General features: G+C 43.8%; 5 protein-coding genes and 1 long non-coding RNA gene across 8 annotated transcripts in view; 5 read left to right on the top strand and 1 right to left on the bottom strand.

Moving 5' to 3' along the window:
* Positions 1-5853, top strand: part of LOC115331324 — a 264070-nt gene extending 258217 nt beyond the window's left edge. Inside the window, exons 4-7 of one of the 3 annotated variants that reach the window (XM_042290029.1) lie at positions 1045-1103; positions 2783-2841; positions 4519-4577; positions 4993-5853. In XM_042290029.1, coding sequence (XP_042145963.1) covers positions 1045-1103; positions 2783-2841; positions 4519-4577; positions 4993-4999 — 184 coding nt within the window. In that variant the 3' untranslated portion in view covers positions 5000-5853. Of the gene's footprint in view, positions 1-1044; positions 1104-1520; positions 2119-2782; positions 2842-3258; positions 3860-4518; positions 4578-4992 lie in introns of those variants that run through there. The other 2 variants (XM_042290028.1, XM_042290030.1) reach the window with 2 other exon arrangements.
* A 127-nt stretch (positions 5854-5980) lies between these two features.
* On the bottom strand, positions 5981-10814 carry LOC121835585. Its single transcript, XR_006077679.1, has 3 exons — positions 8711-10814; positions 6980-7038; positions 5981-6564 (listed from the first exon to the last, which is right to left on the bottom strand). It is a non-coding gene; the product is annotated as an uncharacterized LOC121835585 (long non-coding RNA).
* A 60-nt stretch (positions 10815-10874) lies between these two features.
* On the top strand, positions 10875-12951 carry LOC121835475. Its single transcript, XM_042289716.1, has 2 exons — positions 10875-10921; positions 11400-12951. Exons 1-2 carry the CDS (start codon positions 10875-10877, stop codon positions 12631-12633), a joined length of 1281 nt encoding a protein of 426 aa, XP_042145650.1. The 3' UTR covers positions 12634-12951.
* Positions 12952-13773: 822 nt separating this feature from the next.
* LOC120843049 lies at positions 13774-15499 on the top strand. The gene is made up of 3 exons (XM_042289715.1): positions 13774-13824; positions 13881-14401; positions 14434-15499. Exons 1-3 carry the CDS (start codon positions 13814-13816, stop codon positions 15483-15485), a joined length of 1584 nt encoding a protein of 527 aa, XP_042145649.1. The 5' UTR covers positions 13774-13813; the 3' UTR covers positions 15486-15499.
* Positions 15500-16029: 530 nt separating this feature from the next.
* Positions 16030-17792, top strand: LOC121835474. The gene is made up of 2 exons (XM_042289714.1): positions 16030-16044; positions 16159-17792. Exons 1-2 carry the CDS (start codon positions 16030-16032, stop codon positions 17398-17400), a joined length of 1257 nt encoding a protein of 418 aa, XP_042145648.1. The 3' UTR covers positions 17401-17792.
* A 515-nt stretch (positions 17793-18307) lies between these two features.
* Positions 18308-19166, top strand: part of LOC121835473 — a 1927-nt gene continuing 1068 nt past the window's right edge. Inside the window, exons 1-2 of the mRNA XM_042289713.1 lie at positions 18308-18345; positions 18469-19045. Coding sequence (XP_042145647.1) covers positions 18343-18345; positions 18469-19045 — 580 coding nt within the window. The 5' untranslated portion in view covers positions 18308-18342. The remainder of the gene's footprint in view (positions 18346-18468; positions 19046-19166) is intronic.

Here is a 19166-nt window from a genome sequence, read left to right as displayed (position 1 = left end):
GCGACATCCTGTATGGGACAAAAAACACAGTTAGTACACTTGAGCTAAGCTAGTCCAACCTCCTCCACTCCATCCAACATCCAATTATTTTATTGTTTTTCAATAATTTACGTTTATTCCCTAACACCTAGGCGCATTTCTATAATCGTGGCGGACTGCGTCCGGGGAAAGTGTGAAGAAGCTACAAAAAAAATGTACAAAAAAAAAAAATCCTACCTAAACCAGAAGCTATAAATTCCTAGCAAAAATTACAAAAAAAGAAAAAAGTGTTATACGACACGACGATCCCCAGACAATCAGTACACGGGCCACTTACCTAACAAAAGTATTAATAGAAATTACCTGCCTCACGCGCGCGTAAGCTAAGGAAATTCGCGTACAATAGGGGGGGGGGGGGAGAATAAGCCCTGACAGATTAAAAAGAAGGCCACCTCCTCCACTCCGACCGACCACGTCGACAAAAGCTAAAGGCTCTAGCTAAAATGCTATTGCGGATTCCCTAACAGCGGAACGCGTTTTGGAAAAAAGATAAAGTTCCATAACAGTTCGGACTTGCAACCAACCAGAAACCAGACAAAACAACCACCATCGACGATAGCACAGGTTGAATTTTGAATAATAATTATTTACGTTAAATCCAATAATCGAAAATGATGGTGTTCTCCAGTGGATTGCATTCCTCCTAACCTTAAAAAAAAAAAAAATTTTCCGAAAGAGTATTTAAAAGAGAGAGAGAGAGAAGCAAGAAGATAAGGGATAAAAAGACGCGGATAGCCTACGCGCATCGGCGAAACCCTAGCGTCCGTATGTCTCTCAACGCGAAGTCCCTAGCAATCGATAGCATGCATTTAACAAAGAGCTTGGATCATTGGCTTCCAAGAATGGCGGGGAACTGATGCTAGTCTAAACTTTGTGACAAGCCCGAAGGACAGTGAATTGTAGGATGTATAATCAAGTCATCTGAGCCTCCTTGTAAACAGGTGGATGGCAACAAGAAAATATTTAGTCTTCCTTCGACTAAACGTTTTCTTTTCGCTCACTCAGAAAGACGATATACACCGAACGTCTTCAAGCCTTTGGCCCGTGGGGATCGCATACAAAAGGTGAGTTAATCTAGGGCTTTCGTTTTGATTTCACGTTCAGCCACTGCCTAACAAATTTTTTTTTTTAAATCAAAGGCGCCAACCCCCTAGCCTTACAGATTTAAAATGCGATCAGGGTTGCCAAAAGGATTTAACGTCTCCATGCCCTATTCTACCCATAGCTGACCACGATTTTTCTTTTTTTACATTTGGTGTGTGTGTGTGTCTGTGTGTGTGTTTTCAAGATAGCCTAACAAATTTTGATCATTTTTATGCATGTGTGTAATTTTTTTTTGTTAAGTACGTGGTACCAAGTTAACGTCCCACAACAAATAGAAAAGAAAAAAAACCAATCATTCCAACCCATACACCTAAAATTGGTTGGCATTTTTTCCCTAACAGTTTTTCTTGTTTATTTGTGTTTCCTTTTTTGTCCAGAATATAGTTCCCGGAGACATCCTGGCACTCCCCTACAGTGTCACCTTCCCGCCAAACGGTTGCCCTAACAAAATCGAAAAGCTAGAGAGACAAACGGTCTTAAAACCAAACATCTAAATATATACACGCGAAGAAACAACAACAACAACCGCGTCCCTGCCTAGCCGCAAGAAGCTATGGAAACTGTAGGCACCTAATCTCGAGGCGGCCGCGACATCCTGTATGGGACAAAAAACACAGTTAGTACACTTGAGCTAAGCTAGTCCAACCTCCTCCACTCCATCCAACATCCAATTATTTTATTGTTTTTCAATAATTTACGTTTATTCCCTAACACCTAGGCGCATTTCTATAATCGTGGCGGACTGCGTCCGGGGAAAGTGTGAAGAAGCTACAAAAAAAATGTACAAAAAAAAAAAATCCTACCTAAACCAGAAGCTATAAATTCCTAGCAAAAATTACAAAAAAAAAAAGAAAAAAGTGTTATACGACACGACGATCCCCAGACAATCAGTACACGGGCCACTTACCTAACAAAAGTATTAATAGAAATTACCTGCCTCACGCGCGCGTAAGCTAAGGAAATTCGCGTACAATAGGGGGGGGGGGGGAGAATAAGCCCTGACAGATTAAAAAGAAGGCCACCTCCTCCACTCCGACCGACCACGTCGACAAAAGCTAAAGGCTCTAGCTAAAATGCTATTGCGGATTCCCTAACAGCGGAACGCGTTTTGGAAAAAAGATAAAGTTCCATAACAGTTCGGACTTGCAACCAACCAGAAACCAGACAAAACAACCACCATCGACGATAGCACAGGTTGAATTTTGAATAATAATTATTTACGTTAAATCCAATAGTCGAAAATGATGGTGTTCTCCAGTGGATTGCATTCCTCCTAACCTTAAAAAAAAAAAAAAAAAATTTTCCGAAAGAGTATTTAAAAGAGAGAGAGAGAGAAGCAAGAAGATAAGGGATAAAAAGACGCGGATAGCCTACGCGCATCGGCGAAACCCTAGCGTCCGTATGTCTCTCAACGCGAAGTCCCTAGCAATCGATAGCATGCATTTAACAAAGAGCTTGGATCATTGGCTTCCAAGAATGGCGGGGAACTGATGCTAGTCTAAACTTTGTGACAAGCCCGAAGGACAGTGAATTGTAGGATGTATAATCAAGTCATCTGAGCCTCCTTGTAAACAGGTGGATGGCAACAAGAAAATATTTAGTCTTCCTTCGACTAAACGTTTTCTTTTCGCTCACTCAGAAAGACGATATACACCGAACGTCTTCAAGCCTTTGGCCCGTGGGGATCGCATACAAAAGGTGAGTTAATCTAGGGCTTTCGTTTTGATTTCACGTTCAGCCACTGCCTAACAATTTTTTTTTTAAATCAAAGGCGCCAACCCCCTAGCCTTACAGATTTAAAATGCGATCAGGGTTGCCAAAAGGATTTAACGTCTCCATGCCCTATTCTACCCATAGCTGACCACGATTTTTCTTTTTTTACATTTGGTGTGTGTGTGTGTGTCTGTGTGTGTGTTTTCAAGATAGCCTAACAAATTTTGATCATTTTTATGCATGTGTGTAATTTTTTTTTGTTAAGTACGTGGTACCAAGTTAACGTCCCACAACAAATAGAAAAGAAAAAAAACCAATCATTCCAACCCATACACCTAAAATTGGTTGGCATTTTTTCCCTAACAGTTTTTCTTGTTTATTTGTGTTTCCTTTTTTGTCCAGAATATAGTTCCCGGAGACATCCTGGCACTCCCCTACAGTGTCACCTTCCCGCCAAACGGTTGCCCTAACAAAATCGAAAAGCTAGAGAGACAAACGGTCTTAAAACCAAACATCTAAATATATACACGCGAAGAAACAACAACAACAACAACCGCGTCCCTGCCTAGCCGCAAGAAGCTATGGAAACTGTAGGCACCTAATCTCGAGGCGGCCGCGACATCCTGTATGGGACAAAAAACACAGTTAGTACACTTGAGCTAAGCTAGTCCAACCTCCTCCACTCCATCCAACATCCAATTATTTTATTGTTTTTCAATAATTTACGTTTATTCCCTAACACCTAGGCGCATTTCTATAATCGTGGCGGACTGCGTCCGGGGAAAGTGTGAAGAAGCTACAAAAAAAATGTACAAAAAAAAAAAATCCTACCTAAACCAGAAGCTATAAATTCCTAGCAAAAATTACAAAAAAAAAAAGAAAAAAGTGTTATACGACACGACGATCCCCAGACAATCAGTACACGGGCCACTTACCTAACAAAAGTATTAATAGAAATTACCTGCCTCACGCGCGCGTAAGCTAAGGAAATTCGCGTACAATAGGGGGGGGGGGGGGAGAATAAGCCCTGACAGATTAAAAAGAAGGCCACCTCCTCCACTCCGACCGACCACGTCGACAAAAGCTAAAGGCTCTAGCTAAAATGCTATTGCGGATTCCCTAACAGCGGAACGCGTTTTGGAAAAAAGATAAAGTTCCATAACAGTTCGGACTTGCAACCAACCAGAAACCAGACAAAACAACCACCATCGACGATAGCACAGGTTGAATTTTGAATAATAATTATTTACGTTAAATCCAATAGTCGAAAATGATGGTGTTCTCCAGTGGATTGCATTCCTCCTAACCTTAAAAAAAAAAAAATTTCCGAAAGAGTATTTAAAAGAGAGAGAGAGAGAAGCAAGAAGATAAGGGATAAAAAGACGCGGATAGCCTACGCGCATCGGCGAAACCCTAGCGTCCGTATGTCTCTCAACGCGAAGTCCCTAGCAATCGATAGCATGCATTTAACAAAGAGCTTGGATCATTGGCTTCCAAGAATGGCGGGGAACTGATGCTAGTCTAAACTTTGTGACAAGTCCGAAGGACAGTGAATTGTAGGATGTATAATCAAGTCATCTGAGCCTCCTTGTAAACAGGTGGATGGCAACAAGAAAATATTTAGTCTTCCTTCGACTAAACGTTTTCTTTTCGCTCACTCAGAAAGACGATATACACCGAACGTCTTCAAGCCTTTGGCCCGTGGGGATCGCATACAAAAGGTGAGTTAATCTAGGGCTTTCGTTTTGATTTCACGTTCAGCCACTGCCTAACAAATTTTTTTTTAAATCAAAGGCGCCAACCCCCTAGCCTTACAGATTTAAAATGCGATCAGGGTTGCCAAAAGGATTTAACGTCTCCATGCCCTATTCTACCCATAGCTGACCACGATTTTTCTTTTTTTACATTTGGTGTGTGTGTGTGTCTGTGTGTGTGTTTTCAAGATAGCCTAACAAATTTTGATCATTTTTATGCATGTGTGTAATTTTTTTTTGTTAAGTACGTGGTACCAAGTTAACGTCCCACAACAAATAGAAAAGAAAAAAAACCAATCATTCCAACCCATACACCTAAAATTGGTTGGCATTTTTTCCCTAACAGTTTTTCTTGTTTATTTGTGTTTCCTTTTTTGTCCAGAATATAGTTCCCGGAGACATCCTGGCACTCCCCTACAGTGTCACCTTCCCGCCAAACGGTTGCCCTAACAAAATCGAAAAGCTAGAGAGACAAACGGTCTTAAAACCAAACATCTAAATATATACACGCGAAGAAACAACAACAACAACAACCGCGTCCCTGCCTAGCCGCAAGAAGCTATGGAAACTGTAGGCACCTAATCTCGAGGCGGCCGCGACATCCTGTATGGGACAAAAAACACAGTTAGTACACTTGAGCTAAGCTAGTCCAACCTCCTCCACTCCATCCAACATCCAATTATTTTATTGTTTTTCAATAATTTACGTTTATTCCCTAACACCTAGGCGCATTTCTATAATCGTGGCGGACTGCGTCCGGGGAAAGTGTGAAGAAGCTACAAAAAAAATGTACAAAAAAAAAAATCCTACCTAAACCAGAAGCTATAAATTCCTAGCAAAAATTACAAAAAAAAAAAGAAAAAAAGTGTTATACGACACGACGATCCCCAGACAATCAGTACACGGGCCACTTACCTAACAAAAGTATTAATAGAAATTACCTGCCTCACGCGCGCGTAAGCTAAGGAAATTCGCGTACAATAGGGGGGGGGGGGAGAATAAGCCCTGACAGATTAAAAAGAAGGCCACCTCCTCCACTCCGACCGACCACGTCGACAAAAGCTAAAGGCTCTAGCTAAAATGCTATTGCGGATTCCCTAACAGCGGAACGCGTTTTGGAAAAAAGATAAAGTTCCATAACAGTTCGGACTTGCAACCAACCAGAAACCAGACAAAACAACCACCATCGACGATAGCACAGGTTGAATTTTGAATAATAATTATTTACGTTAAATCCAATAGTCGAAAATGATGGTGGATTTTAGCTAGAGCCTTTAGCTTTTGTCGACGTGGTCGGTCGGAGTGGAGGAGGTGGCCTTCTTTTTAATCTGTCAGGGCTTATTCTCCCCCCCCCCTATTGTATGCGAATTTCCTTAGCTTACGCGCGCGTGAGGCAGGTAATTTCTATTAATACTTTTGTTAGGTAAGTGGCCCGTGTACTGATTGTCTGGGGATCGTCGTGTCGTATAACACTTTTTTCTTTTTTTTTTGTAATTTTTGCTAGGAATTTATAGCTTCTGGTTTAGGTAGGATTTTTTTTTTTGTACATTTTTTTTGTAGCTTCTTCACACTTTCCCCGGACGCAGTCCGCCACGATTATAGAAATGCGCCTAGGTGTTAGGGAATAAACGTAAATTATTGAAAAACAATAAAATAATTGGATGTTGGATGGAGTGGAGGAGGTTGGACTAGCTTAGCTCAAGTGTACTAACTGTGTTTTTTGTCCCATACAGGATGTCGCGGCCGCCTCGAGATTAGGTGCCTACAGTTTCCATAGCTTCTTGCGGCTAGGCAGGGACGCGGTTGTTGTTGTTGTTGTTTCTTCGCGTGTATATATTTAGATGTTTGGTTTTAAGACCGTTTGTCTCTCTAGCTTTTCGATTTTGTTAGGGCAACCGTTTGGCGGGAAGGTGACACTGTAGGGGAGTGCCAGGATGTCTCCGGGAACTATATTCTGGACAAAAAAGGAAACACAAATAAACAAGAAAAACTGTTAGGGAAAAAATGCCAACCAATTTTAGGTGTATGGGTTGGAATGATTGGTTTTTTTTCTTTTCTATTTGTTGTGGGACGTTAACTTGGTACCACGTACTTAACAAAAAAAAATTACACACATGCATAAAAATTATCAAAATTTGTTAGGCTATCTTGAAAACACACACACAGACACACACACACACCAAATGTAAAAAAAGAAAAATCGTGGTCAGCTATGGGCAGAATAGGGCATGGAGACGTTAAATCCTTTTGGCAACCCTGATCGCATTTTAAATCTGTAAGGCTAGGGGGTTGGCGCCTTTGATTTAAAAAAAAATTTGTTAGGCAGTGGCTGAACGTGAAATCAAAACGAAAGCCCTAGATTAACTCACCTTTTGTATGCGATCCCCACGGGCCAAAGGCTTGAAGACGTTCGGTGTATATCGTCTTTCTGAGTGAGCGAAAAGAAAACGTTTAGTCGAAGGAAGACTAAATATTTTCTTGTTGCCATCCACCTGTTTACAAGGAGGCTCAGATGACTTGATTATACATCCTACAATTCCTTCGGGCTTGTCACAAAGTTTAGACTAGCATCAGTTCCCCGCCATTCTTGGAAGCCAATGATCCAAGCTCTTTGTTAAATGCATGCTATCGATTGCTAGGGACTTCGCGTTGAGAGACATACGGACGCTAGGGTTTCGCCGATGCGCGTAGGCTATCCGCGTCTTTTTATCCCTTATCTTCTTGCTTCTCTCTCTCTCTCTTTTAAATACTCTTTCGGAAATTTTTTTTTTTTTTTTTAAGGTTAGGAGGAATGCAATCCACTGGAGAACACCATCATTTTCGACTATTGGATTTAACGTAAATAATTATTATTCAAAATTCAACCTGTGCTATCGTCGATGGTGGTTGTTTTGTCTGGTTTCTGGTTGGTTGCAAGTCCGAACTGTTATGGAACTTTATCTTTTTTCCAAAACGCGTTCCGCTGTTAGGGAATCCGCAATAGCATTTTAGCTAGAGCCTTTAGCTTTTGTCGACGTGGTCGGTCGGAGTGGAGGAGGTGGCCTTCTTTTTAATCTGTCAGGGCTTATTCTCCCCCCCCCCCCCCTATTGTACGCGAATTTCCTTAGCTTACGCGCGCGTGAGGCAGGTAATTTCTATTAATACTTTTGTTAGGTAAGTGGCCCGTGTACTGATTGTCTGGGGATCGTCGTGTCGTATAACACTTTTTTCTTTTTTTTTTTGTAATTTTTGCTAGGAATTTATAGCTTCTGGTTTAGGTAGGATTTTTTTTTTTGTACATTTTTTTTGTAGCTTCTTCACACTTTCCCCGGACGCAGTCCGCCACGATTATAGAAATGCGCCTAGGTGTTAGGGAATAAACGTAAATTATTGAAAAACAATAAAATAATTGGATGTTGGATGGAGTGGAGGAGGTTGGACTAGCTTAGCTCAAGTGTACTAACTGTGTTTTTTGTCCCATACAGGATGTCGCGGCCGCCTCGAGATTAGGTGCCTACAGTTTCCATAGCTTCTTGCGGCTAGGCAGGGACGCGGTTGTTGTTGTTGTTGTTTCTTCGCGTGTATATATTTAGATGTTTGGTTTTAAGACCGTTTGTCTCTCTAGCTTTTCGATTTTGTTAGGGCAACCGTTTGGCGGGAAGGTGACACTGTAGGGGAGTGCCAGGATGTCTCCGGGAACTATATTCTGGACAAAAAAGGAAACACAAATAAACAAGAAAAACTGTTAGGGAAAAAATGCCAACCAATTTTAGGTGTATGGGTTGGAATGATTGGTTTTTTTTCTTTTCTATTTGTTGTGGGACGTTAACTTGGTACCACGTACTTAACAAAAAAAAATTACACACATGCATAAAAATGATCAAAATTTGTTAGGCTATCTTGAAAACACACACACAGACACACACACACACCAAATGTAAAAAAAGAAAAATCGTGGTCAGCTATGGGTAGAATAGGGCATGGAGACGTTAAATCCTTTTGGCAACCCTGATCGCATTTTAAATCTGTAAGGCTAGGGGGTTGGCGCCTTTGATTTAAAAAAAAATTTGTTAGGCAGTGGCTGAACGTGAAATCAAAACGAAAGCCCTAGATTAACTCACCTTTTGTATGCGATCCCCACGGGCCAAAGGCTTGAAGACGTTCGGTGTATATCGTCTTTCTGAGTGAGCGAAAAGAAAACGTTTAGTCGAAGGAAGACTAAATATTTTCTTGTTGCCATCCACCTGTTTACAAGGAGGCTCAGATGACTTGATTATACATCCTACAATTCACTGTCCTTCGGGCTTGTCACAAAGTTTAGACTAGCATCAGTTCCCCGCCATTCTTGGAAGCCAATGATCCAAGCTCTTTGTTAAATGCATGCTATCGATTGCTAGGGACTTCGCGTTGAGAGACATACGGACGCTAGGGTTTCGCCGATGCGCGTAGGCTATCCGCGTCTTTTTATCCCTTATCTTCTTGCTTCTCTCTCTCTCTCTTTTAAATACTCTTTCGGAAAATTTTTTTTTTTTTTTTTTAAGGTTAGGAGGAATGCAATCCACTGGAGAACACCATCATTTTCGACTATTGGATTTAACGTAAATAATTATTATTCAAAATTCAACCTGTGCTATCGTCGATGGTGGTTGTTTTGTCTGGTTTCTGGTTGGTTGCAAGTCCGAACTGTTATGGAACTTTATCTTTTTTCCAAAACGCGTTCCGCTGTTAGGGAATCCGCAATAGCATTTTAGCTAGAGCCTTTAGCTTTTGTCGACGTGGTCGGTCGGAGTGGAGGAGGTGGCCTTCTTTTTAATCTGTCAGGGCTTATTCTCCCCCCCCCCCCTATTGTACGCGAATTTCCTTAGCTTACGCGCGCGTGAGGCAGGTAATTTCTATTAATACTTTTGTTAGGTAAGTGGCCCGTGTACTGATTGTCTGGGGATCGTCGTGTCGTATAACACTTTTTTCTTTTTTTTTTGTAATTTTTGCTAGGAATTTATAGCTTCTGGTTTAGGTAGGATTTTTTTTTTTTGTACATTTTTTTTGTAGCTTCTTCACACTTTCCCCGGACGCAGTCCGCCACGATTATAGAAATGCGCCTAGGTGTTAGGGAATAAACGTAAATTATTGAAAAACAATAAAATAATTGGATGTTGGATGGAGTGGAGGAGGTTGGACTAGCTTAGCTCAAGTGTACTAACTGTGTTTTTTGTCCCATACAGGATGTCGCGGCCGCCTCGAGATTAGGTGCCTACAGTTTCCATAGCTTCTTGCGGCTAGGCAGGGACGCGGTTGTTGTTGTTGTTGTTTCTTCGCGTGTATATATTTAGATGTTTGGTTTTAAGACCGTTTGTCTCTCTAGCTTTTCGATTTTGTTAGGGCAACCGTTTGGCGGGAAGGTGACACTGTAGGGGAGTGCCAGGATGTCTCCGGGAACTATATTCTGGACAAAAAAGGAAACACAAATAAACAAGAAAAACTGTTAGGGAAAAAATGCCAACCAATTTTAGGTGTATGGGTTGGAATGATTGGTTTTTTTTCTTTTCTATTTGTTGTGGGACGTTAACTTGGTACCACGTACTTAACAAAAAAAAATTACACACATGCATAAAAATGATCAAAATTTGTTAGGCTATCTTGAAAACACACACACAGACACACACACACACCAAATGTAAAAAAAGAAAAATCGTGGTCAGCTATGGGTAGAATAGGGCATGGAGACGTTAAATCCTTTTGGCAACCCTGATCGCATTTTAAATCTGTAAGGCTAGGGGGTTGGCGCCTTTGATTTAAAAAAAAATTTGTTAGGCAGTGGCTGAACGTGAAATCAAAACGAAAGCCCTAGATTAACTCACCTTTTGTATGCGATCCCCACGGGCCAAAGGCTTGAAGACGTTCGGTGTATATCGTCTTTCTGAGTGAGCGAAAAGAAAACGTTTAGTCGAAGGAAGACTAAATATTTTCTTGTTGCCATCCACCTGTTTACAAGGAGGCTCAGATGACTTGATTATACATCCTACAATTCACTGTCCTTCGGGCTTGTCACAAAGTTTAGACTAGCATCAGTTCCCCGCCATTCTTGGAAGCCAATGATCCAAGCTCTTTGTTAAATGCATGCTATCGATTGCTAGGGACTTCGCGTTGAGAGACATACGGACGCTAGGGTTTCGCCGATGCGCGTAGGCTATCCGCGTCTTTTTATCCCTTATCTTCTTGCTTCTCTCTCTCTCTCTTTTAAATACTCTTTCGGAAAATTTTTTTTTTTTTTTAAGGTTAGGAGGAATGCAATCCACTGGAGAACACCATCATTTTCGACTATTGGATTTAACGTAAATAATTATTATTCAAAATTCAACCTGTGCTATCGTCGATGGTGGTTGTTTTGTCTGGTTTCTGGTTGGTTGCAAGTCCGAACTGTTATGGAACTTTATCTTTTTTCCAAAACGCGTTCCGCTGTTAGGGAATCCGCAATAGGTTAGGTTAGGTTAGGTTAGGTTAGGTTAGGTTAGGTTGGGTTGGGTTGGGTTGGGTTGGGTTGGGTTAGGTTAGGTTAGGTTGGGTTGGGTTGGGTTGGGTTGGGTTGGGTTCGGTTGGGTTGGGTTGGGTTGGGTTGGGTTGGGTTAGGTTAGGTTAGGTTTGGTTTGGTTTGGTTTGGTTAGGTTAGGTTAGGGTAGGGTAGGTTGGGTTGGGTTGGGTTGGGTTGGGTTGGGTTGGGTTGGGTTGGGTTGGGTTGGGTTGGGTTAGGTTGGGTTGGGTTGGGTTGGGTTGGGTTGGGTTAGGTTAGGTTAGGTTAGGTTAGGTTGGAAGTAATACTCAAAATGAAGGAGTCGTCGTACAGCAAATTTTGCGCGTCCCCAGAGACCAAGGAGTGGTTTCAGTGTATAGTGACAGTAAATTACTTACCACCTGGGGGTACGCCACCGTGTTAACGAAGATAACGTACACGCACGACAAAAAGTATTACGGCTACTTTACGTCCATGTCTCGCCTGCCCGTCGAGTTTCCCTACCTCTATATTACACCGGGCACTTTTAAATCGCTGCCTCCAGACACCAAAGCCCTTTCTTGCCGCGCAAAAATAACGCCTCACGGCATCCGCACTCCCTGGAAAACTGGATCCACCGTAGTACAGCCGGTCAATTCAGACATGTTGGTGTACGGGGTGAGTTCGGTGGGATTAAACTTGTACCTGGACACGGGCATGGCCAAGCCGGGCACGGGCACGACAGACAATCAAATGGTAACGACGGAACCGAGCGAGTTTCACACAAACGACCATCGCCTCTTGATCGAAAAGTACTGGGGCGTAAGCATGGACAGTAGCGGCACTTTAACAAAATCCGACACAATCCCCACGTGCATGGGGGTACCGCGGCACAACAACTGTTACGACTTTATTCATTGTGCCGACTTTGCACCCCGCACCAACAAGTTTATTAACACTTTCCCCTTCAAAAGTCACGTTGGCACTCCCATAATTAATTACGATTACACTTTTCAAAACGGCTGGCTGCGTACGTGCGCCCCAATGTGTGGGGATTCCAACACGTACATAGCCGCCCCTTCGACCGTAATGGGAAAACAACTTTCGACCCTGGACTCTACAATCAAGGACACCAGCGTGCAAAATTCCGTAATAATGCTACAGCGAGAGGATTTTGACAGCGAGTACGACAGGCCCATCGAGCGCGAACACAGCCACCAGGGTTTAATACACAATCCCCCCAATTGCAGCAAGGCGCAGCCAAGCGTGGGCTTTGGAATTTTGGCAGTAAGCAAAAAATCGATCGATTCTCCGGGCAGCAACGATAAATTTCAAGACGTGTCGGCATTTTTCCAGGTGGACACAGAACTGGTGCTTCACTCGAGCAACGATACAATATCGCCCATGCAAAAAATTAATAGCGCGTGCCACCAACACTTTACCAAAACTAAGGTAAACAAGTATATCCCAGCTAACCGACAAACACACTTGGGCCACTACACATATCACGAATCTGCCGGAACTGCCAAGTTACTCTCTGTACCATTCAAGCCATAATAAAGAAACTTTTTATTGTTTCTTGTACCCACATCGCCTGCATATCTCGTTATTCGTCAACCAATTGACTACTCTGTCCCATTCTTCGTCCATTGCTCGTACCATCCGCTGACAGTAATCATTTTCGCTTTCATCTTCTCTCCGAACAATGACCAGATGATCGTAATTGCCTCGAAGCACCTTGGCACAAATATCCCTTTCCTTAAGATTTTCTTCTTGTGTCTTCTGCGCTTTTACCCTCTCCTTATGCATGCGTGCTTCGACTTCCCTCTTTCCAAACTCGACGAGTTTATCGACGACCAATCGGAGAAAATCCTCCTTGAAATCCATGGAGCACTCGATTGCCCTGGACACGGGGGAATCCTCAATCTTCATGTCGTCGTCGTCGTCGTCGGTATCCTAAAGAAGATATATATATATATATAACTCTTTTATACTTAGCTACGACAACTGCAACGACATCCAATTTTTTTTTAAATTTTTTTTTTATTTTATTTTTTTTTTTAATTAATTAATTAATTAATTAATTAACTAATTACTAATTAATCAACTAATTAGTCATTAACAGGACTCACCAATAAGATGCGCCGAATATCCAGTCCTCCGTCCTCCGTCCTTCTCTCCACCACCAATAAGATGCGCCGAATATCCAGCCCCAGTCCTCCGTCCTTCTCTCCACCACCAGCCTGGCCACTACTAGTGCTGCTTGGTCCTGGCAGAGGGTCCATCCTTCCCGTCCGAGTCGTCGTAGTAGACTGAGGTTTAGTAGGGTTAGCTCGCTCATTATATAGGCAACTAGCAGAACTGGTTTTGGGCGTCGCCAAGGACGCTAACCGGTTTATCCAGGTCGCGAAGGCCAACCGCACGATATAAAAGGAGCTGCCTTCGGCTCGAAAATTCAGTCTTCGCCGAGGACTCGAAGGGACAAGACCTCCTGCCTGCCTGCCTGCCTGCCTGCCTGGAAGGACTGCCTGCTGCCTGGACTGCCTGGACTGCCTGCCCCCTTGGATGGTGAGCCTGCAAAAACTTTGACTCTGCTCTATTGAGCATTTTTGAGACTAAGTTTTTTAATTTAGGGACTTTGCCTCTCGAATGCTCTCTAGACTTTGCCAAATTTTTTTTTTTTTTTCATAGATGGAGCGGGAAATGCCAGAGAAGAAGCGAGTCAGACTTGAGGAGAATGACGATGAGGTACCGCTACACGTATTATTGGAATATATGTTTGACGGGGAAATGTCCGTTACTAGGGAGGAGATGGACAAAGCAGTGGAGAAGATGAGTCACGATGTGCCGCTTCCCCTATACAAGAGTTGGACGAAACTGAAGAAATTGATCGACGCGTGGACATTTTACCAGGAGAAATTTTGTCCGAACCAAGAACATTGGCAACGCGAGAATGCGACCATCACGAGTCCCCTCCACTATTGCCCCGATGGGCAGAAGAGTTACGACGCGTTCCAAAACGAAGAAGAATTGTGCATGATGTCATTACCGTTGGATCATATGGAGAAGCTCAGGAGTCTTATTTTACTTTGTCTAAGCGCCTTGAAGAACCCAGAGCAGGATATGCCTTTGCCGCCATCTCCTTCCACATCTCGGGATGTAGACGGCCGCACTTGCACGTCGTCCACGATTGCTCGTGGAGCAACGGAACGTGTAGATGTGTCGCCTTTGCAGGGTTCCGCAGAAGACCAAATCGCTCTTCGGTTTGGTCTTGTAACACCAATGGATGGGACTATTTCCGCCTCGTCGACTATCTTAATAAAGAGCCCCGCCGGTTGGAGTACCTTAATGTGGCAGGAACCAGTTGGCTCGAATACATTGGAGCTGAGGTATTGGAACTCCCAAGACATTGCAGATGTGGAACCGCAGGAGCAGTGGAGGTATTATTTGGAGCATTTCAAGGTCCAAGTGCATGCGACGACTGCACCCGAAGTGTTGGAGGCCATCCGAACACTTCGCAAGTATACGCAACGGAAACTACTCCACGTGAAACCAGAAGATGTGAGAAAGCACACCATACAGAGGAGTCACTCTTTCTCATCCTCTCCCAGAACCCGGTCTCGCCGCTGACGAACATTACTCGAACTCCAATGTGGTTAGAACGTGCGGACTTGCGATTCATACGCCTAGATGACAAGCGCCTGCAACGTGCCATTCAAGTTTTGAATGAACAATTGTGTAACTGGACCACTTTGGACTATATATCTCTGTATCAAAAGACTAACCCTCTGTTTGACGCACCACATGGCAACATTAGCCAATATTATATGGATGTGCCGTCTTCGTTTGCAGCCATTGTAGAGCTGCTGGAATATCAATTGGGACCCGAAGTTCCAGACTTTGTAACCAACTTGTATAACCTACTCGAAAGGCGCGTACCCAAGAAGAATTGCATGGAGATTGTATCCCCTCCAAGTGCTGGAAAAAACTTTTTCTTTGATGCCGTTGTCAGTTTTTATATAAACAGGGGCACTATACACAACTTTAACAAGTATTCTAGTTTTCCATTGCAAGATGCCGTGGGCAAGCGCATTTTGATATGGAACGAACCAAATTGCGAATCGAGCGCATTTGAAACAATAAAGAAAATTTTTGGGGGTGATGTAGACAGTGTAGCGGTAAAGTATTCGAGCGACATGACTGTAACACGCACTCCCGTGATTGTTTTGAGTAACCACGAGACTTTTCCGCGCATTCCAGCGTTTAACCACAGGATGTTTAGGTACAGGTGGAAAACTTGTCCAGAATTGCTAAAGTATGACAAGAAGGTTAATCCACTTGCGTTGATTAATTTATTTGATGCCTACCTCGACGATCACGAGTATACTGCCACGCGCCGTGTTCAATAAAGTGCCTTTTTTTATCTAGCCAACACGGTCTTGCTGTCTGGTTCTTCAACTGCTACGACGACATGTGTTGTGTTGTTTTGTGTTGTGTTGTGTTGTGTTGTGTTGTGTTAGGTTAGGTTGGGTTGGGTTGGGTTGGGTTAGGTTAGGTTGGGTTAGGTTAGGTTAGGTTAGGTTAGGTTAGGTTAGGTTAGGTTAGGTTGGAAGTAATACTCAAAATGAAGGAGTCGTCGTACAGCAAATTTTGCGCGTCCCCAGAGACCAAGGAGTGGTTTCAGTGTATAGTGACAGTAAATTACTTACCACCTGGGGGTACGCCACCGTGTTAACGAAGATAACGTACACGCACGACAAAAAGTATTACGGCTACTTTACGTCCATGTCTCGCCTGCCCGTCGAGTTTCCCTACCTCTATATTACACCGGGCACTTTTAAATCGCTGCCTCCAGACACCAAAGCCCTTTCTTGCCGCGCAAAAATAACGCCTCACGGCATCCGCACTCCCTGGAAAACTGGATCCACCGTAGTACAGCCGGTCAATTCAGACATGTTGGTGTACGGGGTGAGTTCGGTGGGATTAAACTTGTACCTGGACACGGGCATGGCCAAGCCGGGCACGGGCACGACAGACAATCGGTTAGGTTAGGTTAGGTTAGGTTAGGTTAGGTTAGGTTAGGTTGGAAGTAATACTCAAAATGAAGGAGTCGTCGTACAGCAAATTTTGCGCGTCCCCAGAGACCAAGGAGTGGTTTCAGTGTATAGTGACAGTAAATTACTTACCACCTGGGGGTACGCCACCGTGTTAACGAAGATAACGTACACGCACGACAAAAAGTATTACGGCTACTTTACGTCCATGTCTCGCCTGCCCGTCGAGTTTCCCTACCTCTATATTACACCGGGCACTTTTAAATCGCTGCCTCCAGACACCAAAGCCCTTTCTTGCCGCGCAAAAATAACGCCTCACGGCATCCGCACTCCCTGGAAAACTGGATCCACCGTAGTACAGCCGGTCAATTCAGACATGTTGGTGTACGGGGTGAGTTCGGTGGGATTAAACTTGTACCTGGACACGGGCATGGCCAAGCCGGGCACGGGCACGACAGACAATCAAATGGTAACGACGGAACCGAGCGAGTTTCACACAAACGACCATCGCCTCTTGATCGAAAAGTACTGGGGCGTAAGCATGGACAGTAGCGGCACTTTAACAAAATCCGACACAATCCCCACGTGCATGGGGGTACCGCGGCACAACAACTGTTACGACTTTATTCATTGTGCCGACTTTGCACCCCGCACCAACAAGTTTATTAACACTTTCCCCTTCAAAAGTCACGTTGGCACTCCCATAATTAATTACGATTACACTTTTCAAAACGGCTGGCTGCGTACGTGCGCCCCAATGTGTGGGGATTCCAACACGTACATAGCCGCCCCTTCGACCGTAATGGGAAAACAACTTTCGACCCTGGACTCTACAATCAAGGACACCAGCGTGCAAAATTCCGTAATAATGCTACAGCGAGAGGATTTTGACAGCGAGTACGACAGGCCCATCGAGCGCGAACACAGCCACCAGGGTTTAATACACAATCCCCCCAATTGCAGCAAGGCGCAGCCAAGCGTGGGCTTTGGAATTTTGGCAGTAAGCAAAAAATCGATCGATTCTCCGGGCAGCAACGATAAATTTCAAGACGTGTCGGCATTTTTCCAGGTGGACACAGAACTGGTGCTTCACTCGAGCAACGATACAATATCGCCCATGCAAAAAATTAATAGCGCGTGCCACCAACACTTTACCAAAACTAAGGTAAACAAGTATATCCCAGCTAACCGACAAACACACTTGGGCCACTACACATATCACGAATCTGCCGGAACTGCCAAGTTACTCTCTGTACCATTCAAGCCATAATAAAGAAACTTTTTATTGTTTCTTGTACCCACATCGCCTGCATATCTCGTTATTCGTCAACCAATTGACTACTCTGTCCCATTCTTCGTCCATTGCTCGTACCATCCGCTGACAGTAATCATTTTCGCTTTCATCTTCTCTCCGAACAATGACCAGATGATCGTAATTGCCTCGAAGCACCTTGGCACAAATATCCCTTTCCTTAAGATTTTCTTCTTGTGTCTTCTGCGCTTTTACCCTCTCCTTATGCATGCGTGCTTCGACTTCCCTCTTTCCAAACTCGACGAGTTTATCGACGACCAATCGGAGAAAATCCTCCTTGAAATCCATGGAGCACTCGATTGCCCTGGACACGGGGGAATCCTCAATCTTCATGTCGTCGTCGTCGTCGTCGGTATCCTAAAGAAGATATATATATATATATAACTCTTTTATACTTAGCTACGACAACTGCAACGACATCCAATTTTTTTTTTAATTTTTTTTTTTTTTTTTTTTTTAGTTAATTAATTAATTAATTAACTAATTACTAATTAATCAACTAATTAGTCATTAACAGGACTCACCAATAAGATGCGCCGAATATTAGCCCCCAGTCCTCCGTCCTTCTCTCCACCACCAGCCTGGCCACTACTAGTGCTGCTTGGTCCTGGCAGAGGGTCCATCCTTCCCGTCCGAGTCGTCGTAGTAGACTGAGGTTTAGTAGGGTTAGCTCGCTCATTATATAGGCAACTAGCAGAACTGGTTTTGGGCGTCGCCAAGGACGCTAACCGGTTTATCCAGGTCGCGAAGGCCAACCGCACGATATAAAAGGAGCTGCCTTCGGCTCGAAAATTCAGTCTTCGCCGAGGACTCGAAGGGACAAGACCTCCTGCCTGCCTGCCTGCCTGCCTGCCTGGAAGGACTGCCTGCCTGGACTGCCTGGACTGCCTGCCCCCTTGGATGGTGAGCCTGCAAAAACTTTGACTCTGCTCTATTGAGCATTTTTGAGACTAAGTTTTTTAATTTAGGGACTTTGCCTCTCGAATGCTCTCTAGACTTTGCCAAATTTTTTTTTTTTTTTCATAGATGGAGCGGGAAATGCCAGAGAAGAAGCGAGTCAGACTTGAGGAGAATGACGATGAGGTACCGCTACACGTATTATTGGAATATATGTTTGACGGGGAAATGTCCGTTACTAGGGAGGAGATGGACAAAGCAGTGGAGAAGATGAGTCACGATGTGCCGCTTCCCCTATACAAGAGTTGGACGAAACTGAAGAAATTGATCGACGCGTGGACATTTTACCAGGAGAAATTTTGTCCGAACCAAGAACATTGGCAACGCGAGAATGCGACCATCACGAGTCCCCTCCACTATTGCCCCGATGGGCAGAAGAGTTACGACGCGTTCCAAAACGAAGAAGAATTGTGCATGATGTCATTACCGTTGGATCATATGGAGAAGCTCAGGAGTCTTATTTTACTTTGTCTAAGCGCCTTGAAGAACCCAGAGCAGGATATGCCTTTGCCGCCATCTCCTTCCACATCTCGGGATGTAGACGGCCGCACTTGCACGTCGTCCACGATTGCTCGTGGAGCAACGGAACGTGTAGATGTGTCGCCTTTGCAGGGTTCCGCAGAAGACCAAATCGCTCTTCGGTTTGGTCTTGTAACACCAATGGTCTTGTAACACCAATCGCTCTTCGGTTTGGTCTTGTAACACTATTTCCGCCTCGTCGACTATCTTAATAAAGAGCCCCGCCGGTTGGAGTACCTTAATGTGGC

The sequence above is a fragment of the Ixodes scapularis genome, unplaced genomic scaffold, assembly GCF_016920785.2.
Source record: "Ixodes scapularis isolate PalLabHiFi unplaced genomic scaffold, ASM1692078v2 PGA_scaffold13__105_contigs__length_92229423, whole genome shotgun sequence".
Taxonomy (NCBI): domain Eukaryota; kingdom Metazoa; phylum Arthropoda; class Arachnida; order Ixodida; family Ixodidae; genus Ixodes; species Ixodes scapularis.
The sequence above is the reverse complement of the archived record's forward strand: the minus strand, read 5'-3'. Positions and strand labels throughout refer to the sequence as shown.